Genomic DNA, 16098 nt, shown 5'->3' with positions numbered 1-16098 from the left:
TAATGCTGTTTGGTTATAATTTGTTTTCATCCACGTGGTTTGATTGAGTGGGGAAAAAAGTTGTTGCACTGTATGTCTCTCTCACGGGGGTCTCTGATCTGTTTGCTGTCTCAGTAGGTCTTCTGTACAGCTTTGTAGAAGTGAAAGGGAAGAGAGAACATTTTCAGAAAGTTAGTCGATGGAACTAAAACCAGGATATTTCAGGTGTTCAGATACAAGAGAAACATGGTGAAAAAGTAGGACCAGCCCAAGAAAGCAGTATATAAGGTCATGTCAGTGGTCAGAAGTGTCTTTCCGTTCCAAGCTGGGACTCTGCTTCTCCATGTAGCTCCTTCTGGTTTGAAGCTTGGTTGGACATCTGTGGGAGGTGTGTATTAATCAAAGAGAATATGGGCCATTTAAACTTGCAATTTTGCTGGCTTGGTTGCCAGATCAAATGAAAATACTAAGGTTTGAATAGGGCAAACATAGCTGTGTGTTTTCTTGCAGAAAGTTTACGTAATGACATTTGTTAGCAGCTGGTGTACCAGACGGGCATCTATCACATCTATCACAAATTAGTTGTTTCACACAGCACAAAATCACACTTAGAAGCCAGCTTGGACTGCTAGAAAATCACTTTTAAAATTACACTGGGAGCTCCTTTTATTGTAGAAGCTGAAATACTGCTGTCGTCTTCTGCATACAACACTTTTTCCTACAAATCTTCATCCGCGCGGCTGCGTGTCTATGTCTCTGTGTGTATTTCTTTGTGTATCTTATTTGGTTTTGAATTACTTCCATGATGAGCAGAATTATCAATGTCCTGTATTTCTTAATTCTCTAGTCATTGATATTAATTCAAACCCCACTATGCAGTCTGGAAGCAAGATGTTCCTTTTAGGTAGTAACTGTATATAAGAATATTTATGCATGGTGCATTTATGCTCCCTGCAATGAGAGGTACATAGAAGATAATTAGTTTGTATTTAGTCCAAATCAAAGACGAAGTAGTGACATCTATCAAAGCAAGTGTGCCTGGGTTGTTTCTTTTAGTATGCACTCTCTCTCTCTGTGTGTGTGTATATATATATATATATATGTAGCTTTTTTCTTTCTAGTATTAGGACACTATATTACTGTTTATCCTGTCCTGTGTAAATTATAATTTAAACAATTTAAATTTTGTAGCAAGAAGGTAAGGCTTTTTTTTTTTTCCTGCATTAGTTCAAGCATAGCCCTGAAAAAAATGGGAAATTTGGCCCTTAATAAAGATCAGGATGTATGGAAATCAAGTCACTGAATTATTGCTTGGAAGCAGGAAAATTGATATTTTTCTGACTAGGACTTTGAAATGGCTTAAATTGTTTCCTTTAATTCTGTTGTATTACAGCTTCTTTAATAGTGCCAATCTATTTGCTGTATTGAAAACTTTGCATGTATCTGCTGTGGTGATTTTTGTGTTCCCTCTCTTTAATGATCACAAAACTTTCTATTCTGATGTAACAGCCATTTGTTATTTTTACTGCTAATTGTTAGTTCCTGATGTCTAGAGCATGTTTGGAGAAAGAAATATATTCTTAAGATGTTGCAGTACCCATGAGCAGTTTTACAATGTGATCTGCAGTAAAAAGGCATTAACAACAGGGATGTCTGAAGCTGAATTTCCTGAAAAAAATCATAATGGAGATAGTGACATGGTTTAGTCAAAACAACATGCTACTTTGTGATTCGTCTACTGATAAGTACAATATAATAATGTATTTATAATGACCAAAATGTTCTAACAATAAAACTAATGTGAATCATTTGCTAATTTCAGGGCTTGTAATGCAGTGTTTACAGCATTAGACCATTGTCAGGAAGCTATAGAAATAACCAATGAAGATCATGTCATTCAGGTAGGGGGAAGAAAGTTAACTATTGTGTAGAAGTTGGAGAGACGAACCCCAAAGAGATCTTTGCTCAATAGTTTCTGTTCTATTTCAGTACTTTAGTTTTGTTGCCCATTAGAAAGCCCTGTGCAATGAGCTGCCTTATTTCTGGATGCTGCACATTGATGCCTGCTGAATTTCTAAGACTTTTTTTTCGGTGACTTTATTTAGATGATAATTTTCAGTAAAGTAATATTGCTTATGGTAAAACCAGCAAGAAATCTGTAGCAGAACTAGATAACCTTTACGGCAAAGAGTCTCGTTCTCTTTCTGTACCTTCTGATACAGCTTACCTACAGCCTTCTGTGTTGAGCTCCTTACTTGAATAAAATGTTCCACCATTATGTAGTATTTTTATATGAAAAACACCAAATTGAAGGGATATGTGGTTATAGCTTTAGATGCATAACTTGTAACACTTTGATAGTTACATGTGAATAGTTACATGTGAATAATTATCCTTTAAATATGTTCTTTTTCATATTATCCCAAAGTACTTTTGTTTTGGCAGTATGTTAATCCAGCCTTTGAACGAATGATGGGGTATCACAAGGCAGAGCTTATTGGCAAGGAACTTACTGAACTACCAAAAAGTGATAAAAACTGTGCAGAGCTGTTAGACACTATCAACACATTTATTAAAAAAGGAAAGGTAAGCAAATAAAATAAACTCATGCAAAATTGCTTTAGATTTCTATTCTGCTTTATTTTTAATGCTCCAGGTTTAAGAACACAAGATGTGGTTTTCATGAGTGCACATGTAAGACCAGAATTCTGCTCCTCAGATGTCTTAGGAGCACAACATCCCGTGCCTCAGACAAGGGACTACAGATTTCTTTAGCTTTGCTTTTAGGATCTGACTGAACTCCTATACTAATCTGTTGGCCTAAGATCAATATAAGAATGTTTTCTGTGTTTTATGTTTTTCTTAGAGCCCATGGAGCTTTTGTTAGTTGGAACATGACAATTTGTCCCTCAGTCAGTCTCTCAGGTGGCTGCATCATGCAACAAAAAGGTTTAACTGTTCTGTCATAACTACAGAGCCTTCACTGACTGCATGATTTAAGGATCATATGGCATAATCAGCTGTGACCAAACTATACCAGCATCCAGTGGGGTTTGTTTTTCTAACTATAGTTAGAATATCTGCAGTGCAGTGTGGATTCCTTTCGTGGTGGTGATGGGCCACAAAAGCGCTACATGTTCCTGGCCATATGTTCCCCTAATACATGCAACAGTCTCTTACCGCATCTCCCATGGGTTGCAGACGGACGTCTCACCCTTCCCTGTCTCACTTCATGAACTTTGAGGAGTTCTTGAACCTTTGAGTCACTTCCAGCAATGATCTGAACTTTGGGGGTCACTGTCTGCATTGTTTGCGGGTTCATTTTGGCCCATGAGCAGTACCTGCAGGCCACTCTTGCTTTGCTTCTCCTCATTTATATAGGCTGCCCAGCTGCTAGCACTGCCTGTTTAAAGGCCCAGTGCGTCTTCTGCATCCATCCATCTTTGTCTGTGACGGAGATGGTATCTTCCAACCATTTTCCAACTTCATCCTATTCTGCTGCCAAGTAGTTCCCTCCTTAAAATCTGTCTTCTTTGAGGTGGTAAGGAGAGAGAAGCCTTCTGCTTTATCTTCCTTTCTTCTCCGATCCATACCGGAGGATATCTTTTTAGCTGTGCATCAGTGGACTGTTTAAGGATGGCGCATATATGGCTTTTGGTTAGCCTGTAGTCCTCTTGTTGGTTTCCTGTAGTAGTGGGGATGGAGAGAAAATTAGTGGCTGGTCAGGGAAATGGGCATTTGCATGGGAGAAGAGGATAAAAGATGCCGTGAAGAAATTGTTTCTTCCTTTTGCTGATCTAGAGTGCCTTGGATACCTATGGTCATGGGAAAAGAGTCATGGAGTGATATAGGCTATTGGCTACCCCGGGTTAGTTGAAGGGCATCCTTAGGTCAAGGGCTTCTGAAATTCGGCATACATATTGCTTGATGACTGGCAACTTGAAAATTGAATGGTGCTCAGCACAGAGTTTTGTTCTGCTGCTCCCAGGGAAGATATTCTCTGCATGTGTTGCAGTCACCACTGCTTATGCTGGTACCTAGCAAGAATGTTTGTAACTCCTCAAAGTAGATGATTCCTAAAGTTCTTTGTAAAAACTGCATACTCTTTCACAAGAGAAACGTTTACACTGTCCTTACATTAGCAAATGCCTGTTAAAGGTGCTACTCTGTATTAATAAATTTTACAGTATTTTAAAAAGTACAACCATGAAATAATATGTAATTATTTACTACATGAGGACTATGTAATAATAAATGGATATTTGACTGCAAGCTATGTATTCTTAGATGCTGTCTCTGTTGTGTGTGTTTGCTTAGGAATGGCAAGGAGTTTACTATGCAAGAAGAAAATCAGGAGACAGTATCCAGCAACATGTGAAGATAACACCTGTGATGGGTCAAGGAGGGTAACTAACTTGTCCGGAACATAATTGCTTTCTGGGTTTTAGGGCCTTCTCTCTGCTTTCTCCATCTGTGTGGGGAAATACATGGACCTCCATGTATTTAGTGGCAGGGTGATGATATAACTGCTGACTTCAAGCAACGTGGAAAGAATAAGCAAAGTTGAGAAGGTCATGTTCTTTGCTGACATTTGTGCATTTTGGTGTCGTCATATGTTGGCTAAAAGAACTGTGAAGTCATAACAATTAATGGTGTTACTGCTATAGACACCTGCAAGCTGATGCTTAGGTTCATGTTACCATGCATTTCTTTATGAAGTTATTCGACAGTATCCAAACTGTTCCCCAGTCAGCTGGAAGAAGGATCAGCAGCTGGGCGACCCCCTTGTTCGTGTGCGTGCTTGTGTGTGCTCACACCTTCGCAGTCTAGTACGGGCACGTTGCCAAATTCTCATCCCAGATGTGCAGGTGAATTCCTGCAGGAGCAAAAGGGTCAGGTGTTCTGGGACAAAAGCATAGCTGTACTGCTGAAGGAGTGCTTTTCGCCCAGTCATCTGTTTGGTGTTGGGTTTGGTATCTGGTCTCATGAGGGTGTGGAGATCCCCGCTTTAGAAAATAGCGGTGTATCACTTCTCTCTTTACCATTTGATATGGTAACAAGTGATTATTTCTGTTGCTAGGAAAATAAGACACTTTGTGTCCCTCAAAAGGCTGCATTGTACCAGTGAAAACAACAAACAGGTATCGTGGTTCTTTCATGTCATAATTTTCATTGCTTTTAGTAAACTGATATTTTTTGTTTAGAAATTGGTATTTTCCCAAGAGGATGTGATCTGTACTGTCAACAAGATTCTCACTGGTTGCTGGAGCGAGCAAGAAAACTTCAGCATTTGCATGGGCTATTCTCCTTTTGTAGGACTGATGAGTAGAGAAAGAAAGGCTTTAATTCCCTGGTGTGTGGATGTGACAGTTGAGTCCGTGATACTGTGGAGCAACATAGACCGTAGTCCAGTGGGAGTTCAGGGCTTTTTTCCAGAGCTGCTCTTGCCAGTCTGATCTGGTGTACTTGCGTCTAATAATGACCGGTCAGCTGTCACAAGGTTTGCCAATGTGTGGTTCTTGAATAAAGTGTAGCCTTCATGCAGGACATGAGACATGGCATGCTCATCAGAACATGTGTTGTGTAATCCAAGCCATAACCCAAATAAACCAGCAGTAGCAGTTGACCCTGGTCTCTGCAGTCCAGGCACATATCCACCCAAGCAGGTCCTGCAACAAAGCTGGTGGCACGGGAAGCTCTTTGTTGTCATATGCTCCTGGTTCCCTCCCTCTGAAAGTCGCCGAAGGAAATGATCGTATCACATGCCTTGCCTCAAAAATACTCTAGTACATGGCCTGTGGAGTAAAGAAGTTTGGACTTTTGTGAGCAGAGGAGTGAAATCTGTATTTAGCCTGTGGTCTGTAGGGGCGAAACAGAAAGTGGGGACCATAGGAAGTAAGTAGCTGGCAACATTTCAGACTGAGGATGTGCTTGGGAAACGATATGTTTCCATGTTCTTTAAGGGAGGGGTTACGTATCTTGGTTTATTTAGAATTTTAATGTGTTTTTATCCATGATATGGGTAAAGACACTTGTGCATAAAAGGTATTTAGAAAGGCAGTACTATTTCTAGTTGCCCCTTCTTCAGTATAAAAATACTGAATATTAACACATTATTGGAAAACGTCTACTATTGGAAGAGTTCATAACTGGTATTCTGTAAAATTTGAGTGTTGAAACCAAACCCCTTGGACAAGTTTTTGTGGGGGCAGGTAGGAAGAAGTCAAGGCAGAAATCTGCACAACTTTTGGAAGAACTTTGAAGGTCTATCACTGTAAAACAAGGCTCAAAATGTTTTAAACTTACCTCATCTTTGAACTAAAACACGGATTTTTAGTATTAGCAGCAAAGTGTCATTTACAGTAGCTGGATGTTTTAAAGTGCTCAGGCTAGAGTGCAGGAGAGTTTTGTAATAGAAGCAGTGCTAAAATTACATGTATTTATTTTTAATTCATTATTTAAACCTCATAGTTATTGTTTCATTTATAGCTGCTTTGATGTTGATTTGAAAGTGAGGTACAATTTAATGTTTTTTCTATAACATACATACAGCTGAGAGCCTGGCACAGGAAAGTGTGGATGTGATACTCTTAGTGCAAGATAATCAGTACAAAACAATTACAAATTTGCAGCCATCTGTAAAAAGCAGCAGTAGGAATATAGATAAAAGTCCTTCTCTTTTCTGTTTTTCATTGCCTCGTTCAGTGGGGTGCCTAAGCCAGTAAGCTTAAGAAACAAATTTTAGTTAGGGACTTGTGTCCAAGGCCACATTCATATTCTCTGTACTACTGGCACTGTTGGAAAGCACCATCAATTCATGTTTTTTAGTATTGGCTCATGAGCAGTTATTGGCAAATAAAGCACTAACGTGACGAGCTATAGGTCTGGGGAGCTTTACACATTTGGTGAGCCCAGGGAATATGGCCTTTGAACAGTTCTCCACGGATGTAGAGACCTACCATAAAGGTTAAAGACAACAGCCTAACAGAAAGCATGGTCAGTGGAGGTTTAAGGTCCATTGGGGCAAAAACAAGGTGCATCCAACAGAACCAGGTAATTATTCTGTTTCACTTCTGTGCTGGAAATATCTCCTGCCTGTAGTGGACCACCAGGTGCTCTTGTATTGCATGAAAAATTCCAACGGTGTCTTGGAATTTGGGGGTTTGGGGTGTGTTTTTGGTTTTGGGTTGGCTTTTTTTTTTTCATTTTAGATGGGCAGTGATGGTGACATATAGGAATATCTATATTATATTCATAAGACTTCTTAGTTATTTTTGTAGCAATACTGATATGATGGTATCAGTCCTGATCAACATTTGGACACAGCACTTTTCCTAAAATCCATGCCTGAATACTTGGCAGCAGTAGATGTTTTCTCTGCCCTGAAAAAATATTAGGTTTCTTTTCAAGCCACAGATAAATCTTTATGAAAGGATAAAAGCAAATCAAACAAACTATTTATTTAGTTACAGAACAGTAAAACCTGTTATGATTCAAATTTTGGTGCAAATGTCTAATGTTTCACTGCATCAACGTAATTACAAATGGCTTGATCTCAGCATTCAGACACTGAATACAGACTTAGAAACAGCCATACATTATTATGCATAGTTTCACCTTAAAAAATGTAGATGTGTTCTTTGTCATTACTGACAGCCTCTGTAAGGGATGCCACAGTAAGATTAGACATCACTGTGTAGGAACCTTCATGGATTTCCATGCCAGTTTTATCACATACAAAAATTAAGCATGTTATTTTTTTTTCCACGCATAAATCTATCTGAGAGTGTATTAAGTATTCTTACAGTGAAGATTTATGTGTGGTGAAGCCTGGGTAATGATCACAGAATCACAGAATGACAGGGGTTGGAAGGGACCTCTGGAGATCATCTAGTCCAACCCTCCTACCAGAGCAGGTTCACCTACAGCAGGTTGCACAGGAATGCGTCCAGGTGAGTTTTGAGTATCTCCAGAGAAGGAGACTCCACAACCTCTCTGGGCAGCCTGTTCCAGTGCTCTGCCACCCTCAAAGTAAAGAAGTTCCTCCTCTTGTTTAGATGGAACTTCCTGTGATCAAGTTTGTGCCCGTTACCTCTTGTCCTGTCACTGGGCACCACTGAAAAAAGACTGGCCCCATCCTCCTGGCACCCACCCCATTAGCATTAATAAGATCCCCCCTCAATCTTGTTTTCTCCAGACTAAAAAGACCCATGTCCCTCAGCCTTTCCTCATAAGAAAGGTGTTCCAGTCCCCTAATCATCTTTGTAGCCCTAAATGCTGCCTTTGTCAATTTGAGACCTGGCAGGATAGAGTCCAGTGTTTGCGCATTCATAAATTTACACCAGAGGTGGTGTTTCTCCTCTTAAGAACATATTTGCCCAAGATTAACTGTGTAACTGCCCTCATAACTTACCTTACGTGGCTCTTTCAGGTCATGCCTGCAGAAGGGGTAAGAGAAGTATTCAGAACTGAAATGTGGTTTGTTTTATTTTTTTTAGTAGGGCACTTAGAGTACTGTGCCAATGTTTTCTGCCAGTTGTGCAGTAGAGACATATATCCATGGGCTCTGAGAGAAGCTCCAGTTTGGGAGGAGAACAAGCAGTTCAGATGCCTTGTGTCACTGTACCGTATCTGATGAGCTTCCTCGATCTTACTCTGTTATGGATGAGATGATTTATGTGAGAGTTCCTGCATGATTACAAGAGAGGTGTTTAAGCTTTTAAAATCAGTTTTCTGGAGGAAGAGTCGTTCCTTACGCTCCCTCAAACAAGATTTATATGGAGCGTGGGCACAGGATTTCCCCTTCCCCCCTTTCTTTTTTTTTTTCCTTCTTATTCATTGCAGAAAGCCACTCCTGAATTTTGGTTTTTTCCCTTTCCATTCTCTTCTCTTCCCTTCTTCCTCTCCTACCCCCAAAAGCAAAAAGGAAAAAAAGGTAGGTGTGCAAGAATGATGGAAAGGAGAATTTGTATCATTCCTTTCCTTTCTTTCCTGAATAATCCCTGTAAGGACCCTGCAGCGTGCACTGTCACAAAATGATATGGACGCTAAGAGTGCGTAAGTGCAACCTTGTCATACTCTCAGTTTAACTCACAGGTTGCAACCATGGATTTCATGCTTCCATGCAATCTAGTGCTTTGCTATAGGCAGGTGATGGATTTGGTCAAAAGAGCCAGTTACCATAGATTAGATGACAGTACTGGACTCCTAAATATTATGTGTAAAGAATAATGTGTAAGTGCAGTGCCAAGCACTGAAGTTTATTCATCCAAAGTAGAGGGTATGTATACCTTCTCTAGAGAATACAGTAAAAAAAGTAATGTGTTATTTTTAGTCCTTTTCAGTATCTCTGTTAGTTATACCTAAATACGTCATTTTAGAGGGAAGACTTCACGAACTGAAAGATCTGCTCAGTTTTCCTATTAACAACAAAATACTTTGTTGTAACCACGTAACGAAGGAACGGGGTGAAGTGATTAGCAGATATTAAACTGTCATGTGTGGGACAGACTGTGCTTTTGTTTCTGAGCAGTATGGAAAAGCAGAGGAGCGTTTAATCTGTGTTACTGTAGACCAAGCAATAGGTGTAAACTTTAAGATGATGGAAATACCCTATTTAAATTCTAAGAAAGATAGAAATATCTATCAGTGGAGCTACCCAAGATGTTTTAGAAGCACAAAGAATTAAGATTTTGTGTTTAAATTCTTCATTCATGAGAATGATTAAAAATTACTTGGAAATAAAGTTCTGATGGATGACGCCTACCTCTACCCTTCAGTTCCTGAAGAGTTGTTCTTGTAACTGGGCTTTTTGAAGCCTGGTTTATCAGTGACCCATGAAAGGATGCATGCAAAATGAGCTTAGATAGTACTAAGAAAATGGGTTTTAAAATACTGTACAGAGGGCAAAAATGAACATTTTAGGATTTTTTGTGTGTGTGCGCATTTTATTCCTGGAATCTTTCAGGTTCTTATGCAATTTGCACTTAAAACACTATCTAAGAATGAACGTCAGTTCTCTTGCAGACACAGGCATTAAACAGGAACTTAGTACATAAAAGCACTGTTGCATCTGTGATTTCCTGCATTGCATATCCATTTACTTTCATATTATTTCTCTACATCTAATTACACCTAAAGAAGAGTCTTTGCCAAACACTTTTTTTTAAATAACTGAACAGTAAATGTTGGATAAGGACAGTGTTGAATGTAGCCCCTTTAAAATCTTTTTGTATTCTTTTTCCTTACATATATTTTACTCTTGGTGCATCTTCAGCTCCACAAGAGCCACCGTGATGAGAAGTACACAGGAGACAATTCTCAGTCAGGTTAGAATGCTATCATTTGCCTTTACATACTGCTGTGCTTGAGGTCATGGCCGGGTGCTTTGCTGGTATGAAATGTTGTCTCTTCCCTCTGTCAAGTCAGGGGTCAGAGCAGATGGCCAATGACGGATGCCAGCTGCTCTGATATCGCACTACGAATTGGATTTGTAACCATCATTAATAATTCAGTCTCCTGTGTGGAGCTCTTGCCGTGCATTTGGAGTTACAATGCATTGCTCTTCGTTGTATTAAAGCACTGTGTCTGATCCTGAAGCTGGTGTACCTTGGCATCCCTTTCTCTTTGAAATCAGTGTGGAACTGCCGATTTGTGCCAGCAGATCTGCCCCAGCTTTTCCAGGTTTGGGACCTGTCAGCAGGCCATCAGTTTGGCCCCAGCACAGGGCTAAGATAGTTGTCTGTAGTGTCCAGGCTAGAGCCAGTCATGTCCAGTCAGCCCTGAGCTGCTGGGTGTCTGCACAACCCTTGTCCTGTGTCTCGGGCAGGTTTGCTTACTTGCAGACAGCACGTTCAAGCTCTCACTAACTTCTGCAAATAGGTTTTGACTGAAGGTGTGAAGTATAAGGGGATAATACCTTCTTCCGATGCTGTGTAATGTTTGGAATAATCATTTTTCCTGAAGACGGAGGCAGTGAAGGCCAATTTTAAGCTTGTGATTCTAGTGATCTGAGCCAGGTGCAGCACTGCTGACTTATTCTGAATAAAGAGGTTCTTGTGACGTGTTACCTTCTGGCAGCCGAGGCCCTTCCCACTATGAAACACTGGATAATGTTGCTGTGCAATGTCAGGCAGCTTCTGATTTTCACATGGGAGGAGCATATCACATGCCAAGTGCATGGGAAGTGACTGCTTGACATCCCCTACTTTTTCAAATAGCATAAGGATACGTACACGCATTGGAGAGCTTTGTGATGCCAAATAATAACAGGCAGGGGGGAGAAGAGATAACATATGCACTTTGCTGCTCTCATTACCATTGCTGCCATCAGAACTGATCCATCATGTGTTAAAGTGTTTGCTCCTGTGTCCTTGTAATAAATGCAGCTTTTCTTTCTCACTGTTTCTGTCCTGCAAACAGGGTAAGGTGAGAACACCTGTGAGTTAAGCTGAAGAACACTTGTTACTAGTTAACATGCAGTTACTAGCGTACTAATGTGTTTTACAGATTATGTGGGGCATTTAGGTTTGCTCATTATTGTCACAGATATCAGCAAGACTAGGAAGCCACATCCCATGAAGCCAGGTTGATGACTGCAATGCAGTGGAAGGAGGCAAACTTAAGAGTCACGTGTATGTGATGCAGGTTATCCTTCCCTGCAGTCCATGGTTGTGCTCCAAGAATAAATTCCCAGAGCCATGGGCATATACCAGTATGTGATGAGGGTAGAAAAATAATCCATGTGTATCGTGCCGTTTGTGACGGTGTGATTTGTAACACATCTGGATGGGGAGACATTCCACTTAGCAGGTGAAGGAAATTTTTTTTTTTTAGGCATTTAAATATTTTCAGCTGAAATTGCAGTGTCACAGAGTAGCTTTTATGCACCTGTGACTCTCTAGGTGGCACTAGCAAAGTTTCCAAGTTGCTGGTTGGTATTTAATACAAGGACAGTTGTCTTGTCTGCTACTGCCACTCGCAGCTATGTTTATGTGTGAATATTTGCTCCCACTCAAGTGCCTTATGTTAAACTCCTCCAAAAGTTAATGCAGGGAAGTGGTTTGAAAGAGGAGTCCTATCAAATAAATAAATAAAATACTTCAACGTGCATTAGTTATTCCCTGCCCTTAGCCTCCAACAGAGGAAAATGCTTTCCGTTTCCCCAGTCTGGACTACAGAAAAATAAAAAGACCGAAGCTGTCTTGTAAATCTGTGGTAAAGAAAAGAATTAAGACAGAAAGTGTATTACAGTGATTTTTAAGATGGATATATTTTTAATTCTGGATAATTGTATATTAACATTTTATTTTTCTGAAGACAGGCTGCATATATTCTGTCTTGTAATAAAGGTTATGCAAATCAGTCCTGATGTTGAGAATATCAACTTTATGGTATTTCTGATTCTTCACATGGTGGTTATCTCCTTTTGAAAGCTTGCTGGGGTCTCTGATCCTTGAGTGGCATTTCAGATACTTTGGGAGTAGGTACAGTAGAGACTTTTGCAAAGAGTTGCATGATGCATGGTTGCTGTTTTTAAACAAAAAGAGAGTGCACACTGTAATGTTTTGGAGGAAAATTAGATTTTGCCAAACCTTTTTTCTTTTTATTTTTGAGGCTCTTCTCAGGCATTTCATCCATTGCATTTGTCTGGATGTGATAATTTCTCTTGCTTTAGCAAATAGCAGTTTCAAGAATGACAGCTTGGTGTGTGGTTAATTTTCACAGCAACTGAATTGGTTGTTTATAATCATTCTCAATATGCTGGATTTTTCTTAAACACAGGGTACAAACAATTACTGCAATTAAAAGCAAAAGCTGTCTGAGTCTGAACTGTGCTTGGGCTGGAATAGTCTAGGCTGAGACGGGATTTTTCTCACTTGGCTAAATTTCTAGGCAGTTAAACTCAGGCTTCTTCAGTGGCTGTTGGAGAGCAAAAGGGACTTGCAGGAAGGGTTCAACCCACCTGCCTGAGACATCTCTCCTAGAGCAGGATGTTTGACAACTACCTTAGACAAAGACAGCCTGAAAGACTGCTGCTTTTAGGCAGCTAATATTAGATGAAGCGACTGCCCTGTTCCATAAGGCATCTTGACTTCTTTGTGAAACAGCTTTCCAGGTGACTTTAGTCAAGTTGCTGTAAATTGATAGACACTGAGTCCCTTGTTCTGATGTATTTCCCGCACTTATGTGGTATTGTTAAGGTAATTTAATTAAATGTTCAGAATTTTAGACAGAAGAGACTCTGTAGAGGTCTTACTTGATGCATTTTTAAAGCTTTGGTTTGTGTTTACAGAATCCTGTTCCTTCAAATGCAAGAACAGAAGGAAAGACTCAACTGATGCTAAGTCAGTAACATCTCAATGTAGTGATGGTAAGAAAGTAAATGGTCAAGAATGACATTATAAATGAAGAACAGACTTGCCCTAGGCTATAAAAATGCAGAATGAAAGAGGAACCAGGCAGAGTCACAGCTGACTAAACAGAGATTACTCCAGCTTTTTGTAACTGCTGTAAAGTTTCTTTCTTCTCATTTGCAAAACAGTGCCCCAGCATGTGTACCAGCATCACTATAGGATGCATGCAGCGTGCAGTGCCTTCACAGAGAGGAGGAGTGGCTGTGCCGCTGGATGGGGCAGCCTGCTAAAAGAGCGTGTGGTGAAGCATTAGTTCCACCTCTCTTAGAAAGCTGCAGCTTGCACTCCCAAAACCAGTATTTTGGTTTCATTAGTGTAGGACATGAAGGGATCTATTGCTGCTGGTTACTTGAGGTACTGCTGGGTACTTCTGCTCCTGATCCCATTTGTGACTGCTTGCTGGGGCTGGGACGGTGGTGGCAGAGATTTCTTTCTGCCCCGGTATGTAGTGAGAGAAGCACAGCTTATGGGAAGCAAGAACAGGTTTCATTAGAGCAGCTGTACTGCAGAGATGAGGGACATACATACACACATACTCTCACAGGAGGAGCCATGTCTGACAGAGACCCATTGCAAGCAAAGGGAGAGCGGCCGGTACTGGGCATGAAGTGTGATACAGCTTAAGCATAGCTTCATTTCAGTAGAGCTGAAGTGAAGGACAGACAGAGAAACCAACAGCAGAAATGAGGGGTGGCTGCAGAGGAGGTAGACAGCAGTGCAAGAAATAGTAAAGCAAGAACTTGTAGGAGGGGAGATACAGGAGAAATGGGAGATGAGGCTGGATTCTGTCGTGCTGTTCCCCAGTGACAGCCTTCTGCACTCTTTAAATGCTGTCATCTGACCTACACTCTGCGGCGTGTAAACGGCGCTCTCTTTAACGGCAGCTCCAAGTTTACAGACCCGACGGTACTCTTCCATGGCAAGGATCCACTCAATGACAATAGAAGCTCCTATCACCAAGGTGAGTCCTGAGCATTGCCTTTTCAACAAACTCAAGAGTTTGGAATTGCTGTCATAGGGATGTATGTAGTTTGTTGCAGGACAGCCAGGGGTCTCCTGCACCTTGTATTTAACAGAATAATTTAAATCCTTTTTTTTTTTTTTTCCTTACCACTTTCTGCATCTCATTGTCTCATTCCAAATCCTAGTCATAAGGAACAATATTAAAAGGGGAAAAGGTTGTCCTTGGTAGATGCACTGCTTGTGGCAGGAAGGGGACCCTGCTCTGTTGGGCCATGCATGTGTAGGAGGATATGTGCTTCCAGTCTCAGCTTTGCTTTTACCATTGATATTTATAAGATAGCATGCAGAGGAGGGAGCACCTGCACAATATTCTGTCCCCCCACTCTCTTGCAGCCTTTTCTTCACTATCTGTGTTACACAAACTGCTGTCGCAAACCAGGTGCACAATCACTTGTCCCGCAAACCTGAGTGCCTGCCATCTCCCACACTCAAACCATTTTTTTCTCTCTCCCCATCTTCTCTTCCTACCATCAAGCTCTTTACTTCCCAGCACCACCATGCCACTTAGAGCAGCTGACTCCTTTCCTTTTCCTTCTCCCCAAGCATACCCTCGGGGAGGCCTGTAGTGCCCCCACACCAGCTTCTGGTTGCTGGAGAAGACAGCACTGGGGATTCCTCCCTCTCAGTCCTGGCAGTGCCAGGAGCCGTCCTTGGTGCTGCTGTGTCATTGCTGCTTTCCCAGATTGCAACTGAGATGCAAGGTGGGAGGCAAAGAAGAGCCATCCTCTTCTCCCTCAACAACAGCCCAGCTGTTTCTGCTCTCTGCCCTTTTCACATCGAGAGAAATAAGGCTTTACATCCAATATCAGGATTATCTGAGTCACATCCAGGAGTTCATTTGTTTGGTTTTTTCCTCTAGGGACTGAACGATTGCTTCTGAGCAGCCCTGGCTATGCTGAAGGACTGGGACATGGCTAGTTTTTGGTCTACCCACCTGCAACTATTTCAGATATTTCATACCCTTCCGCTTTCACTTGCCAGGAGTTGACCAGTTAAAAATAGCAGATGGATACCAGGGAATCTGAGCACAAATTTACATTTTCGGAGTTGTGCTTCAAGGGTTGGGGGGAATTACATAGCATTTGCTGAATGGGAAGTAGCATGATCAAGCCAAGAATAAAGATTTTGTAATACAAGACAAAAGGGCCGTTCACTCTTCCTCGTCTGCCTCCTTAATCTGCTTTCAGGTTATTAACATAATTAACGCTGCCCAGGAAAACAGCCCCATCACAGTAGCAGAGGCCTTGGACAGAGTTCTGGAAATCCTGCGGACAACAGAACTTTACTCCCCTCAGCTAGGTACCAAAGACGAAGATCCCCACACAAGTGATCTTGTTGGAGGTCTGATGACTGTGAGTAAAATCAGTAAAGATTAAATCACTGCTACCAGTGTCCTACATCACAGTTCAGTGCTCTGCTGTGTGAAAATTTCACAAGCAATGGGAAGGGGACTCATAATTCATCACCTTTTAAGTATTGGCCTCTCTACCAACAGTAGGCACCAAGTTGTGGTAAGATATGGCCACCTCTCAGTCCATTGGGTGCATTGATCCTCATATATAAATGAATACAGTTGCCACTAGAAGCTATATCATCCAATCTGATTTGTCTCTAGGAGGTATTTTTTAGAAACCCTAGAAGCTTAGATGGGATGAGAGGGATTGCTCTACAGCTGGTCCAG

At 41.1% G+C, this 16098-nt stretch overlaps 1 protein-coding gene across 1 annotated transcript in view; it reads left to right on the top strand.

Moving 5' to 3' along the window:
* The window catches only part of PDE8B (phosphodiesterase 8B), a 73826-nt gene that overhangs the window by 47732 nt on the left and 9996 nt on the right, over positions 1–16098 (top strand). Inside the window, exons 7-14 of the mRNA XM_059833318.1 lie at positions 1802–1880; positions 2425–2565; positions 4297–4385; positions 5060–5120; positions 10256–10307; positions 13274–13351; positions 14279–14355; positions 15605–15769. Coding sequence (XP_059689301.1) covers positions 1802–1880; positions 2425–2565; positions 4297–4385; positions 5060–5120; positions 10256–10307; positions 13274–13351; positions 14279–14355; positions 15605–15769 — 742 coding nt within the window. The remainder of the gene's footprint in view (positions 1–1801; positions 1881–2424; positions 2566–4296; positions 4386–5059; positions 5121–10255; positions 10308–13273; positions 13352–14278; positions 14356–15604; positions 15770–16098) is intronic.

Source organism: Gavia stellata, chromosome Z, assembly GCF_030936135.1.
Source record: "Gavia stellata isolate bGavSte3 chromosome Z, bGavSte3.hap2, whole genome shotgun sequence".
Taxonomy (NCBI): Eukaryota; Metazoa; Chordata; class Aves; order Gaviiformes; family Gaviidae; genus Gavia; species Gavia stellata.
This window is presented reverse-complemented; position numbering and strand designations above follow the sequence as displayed.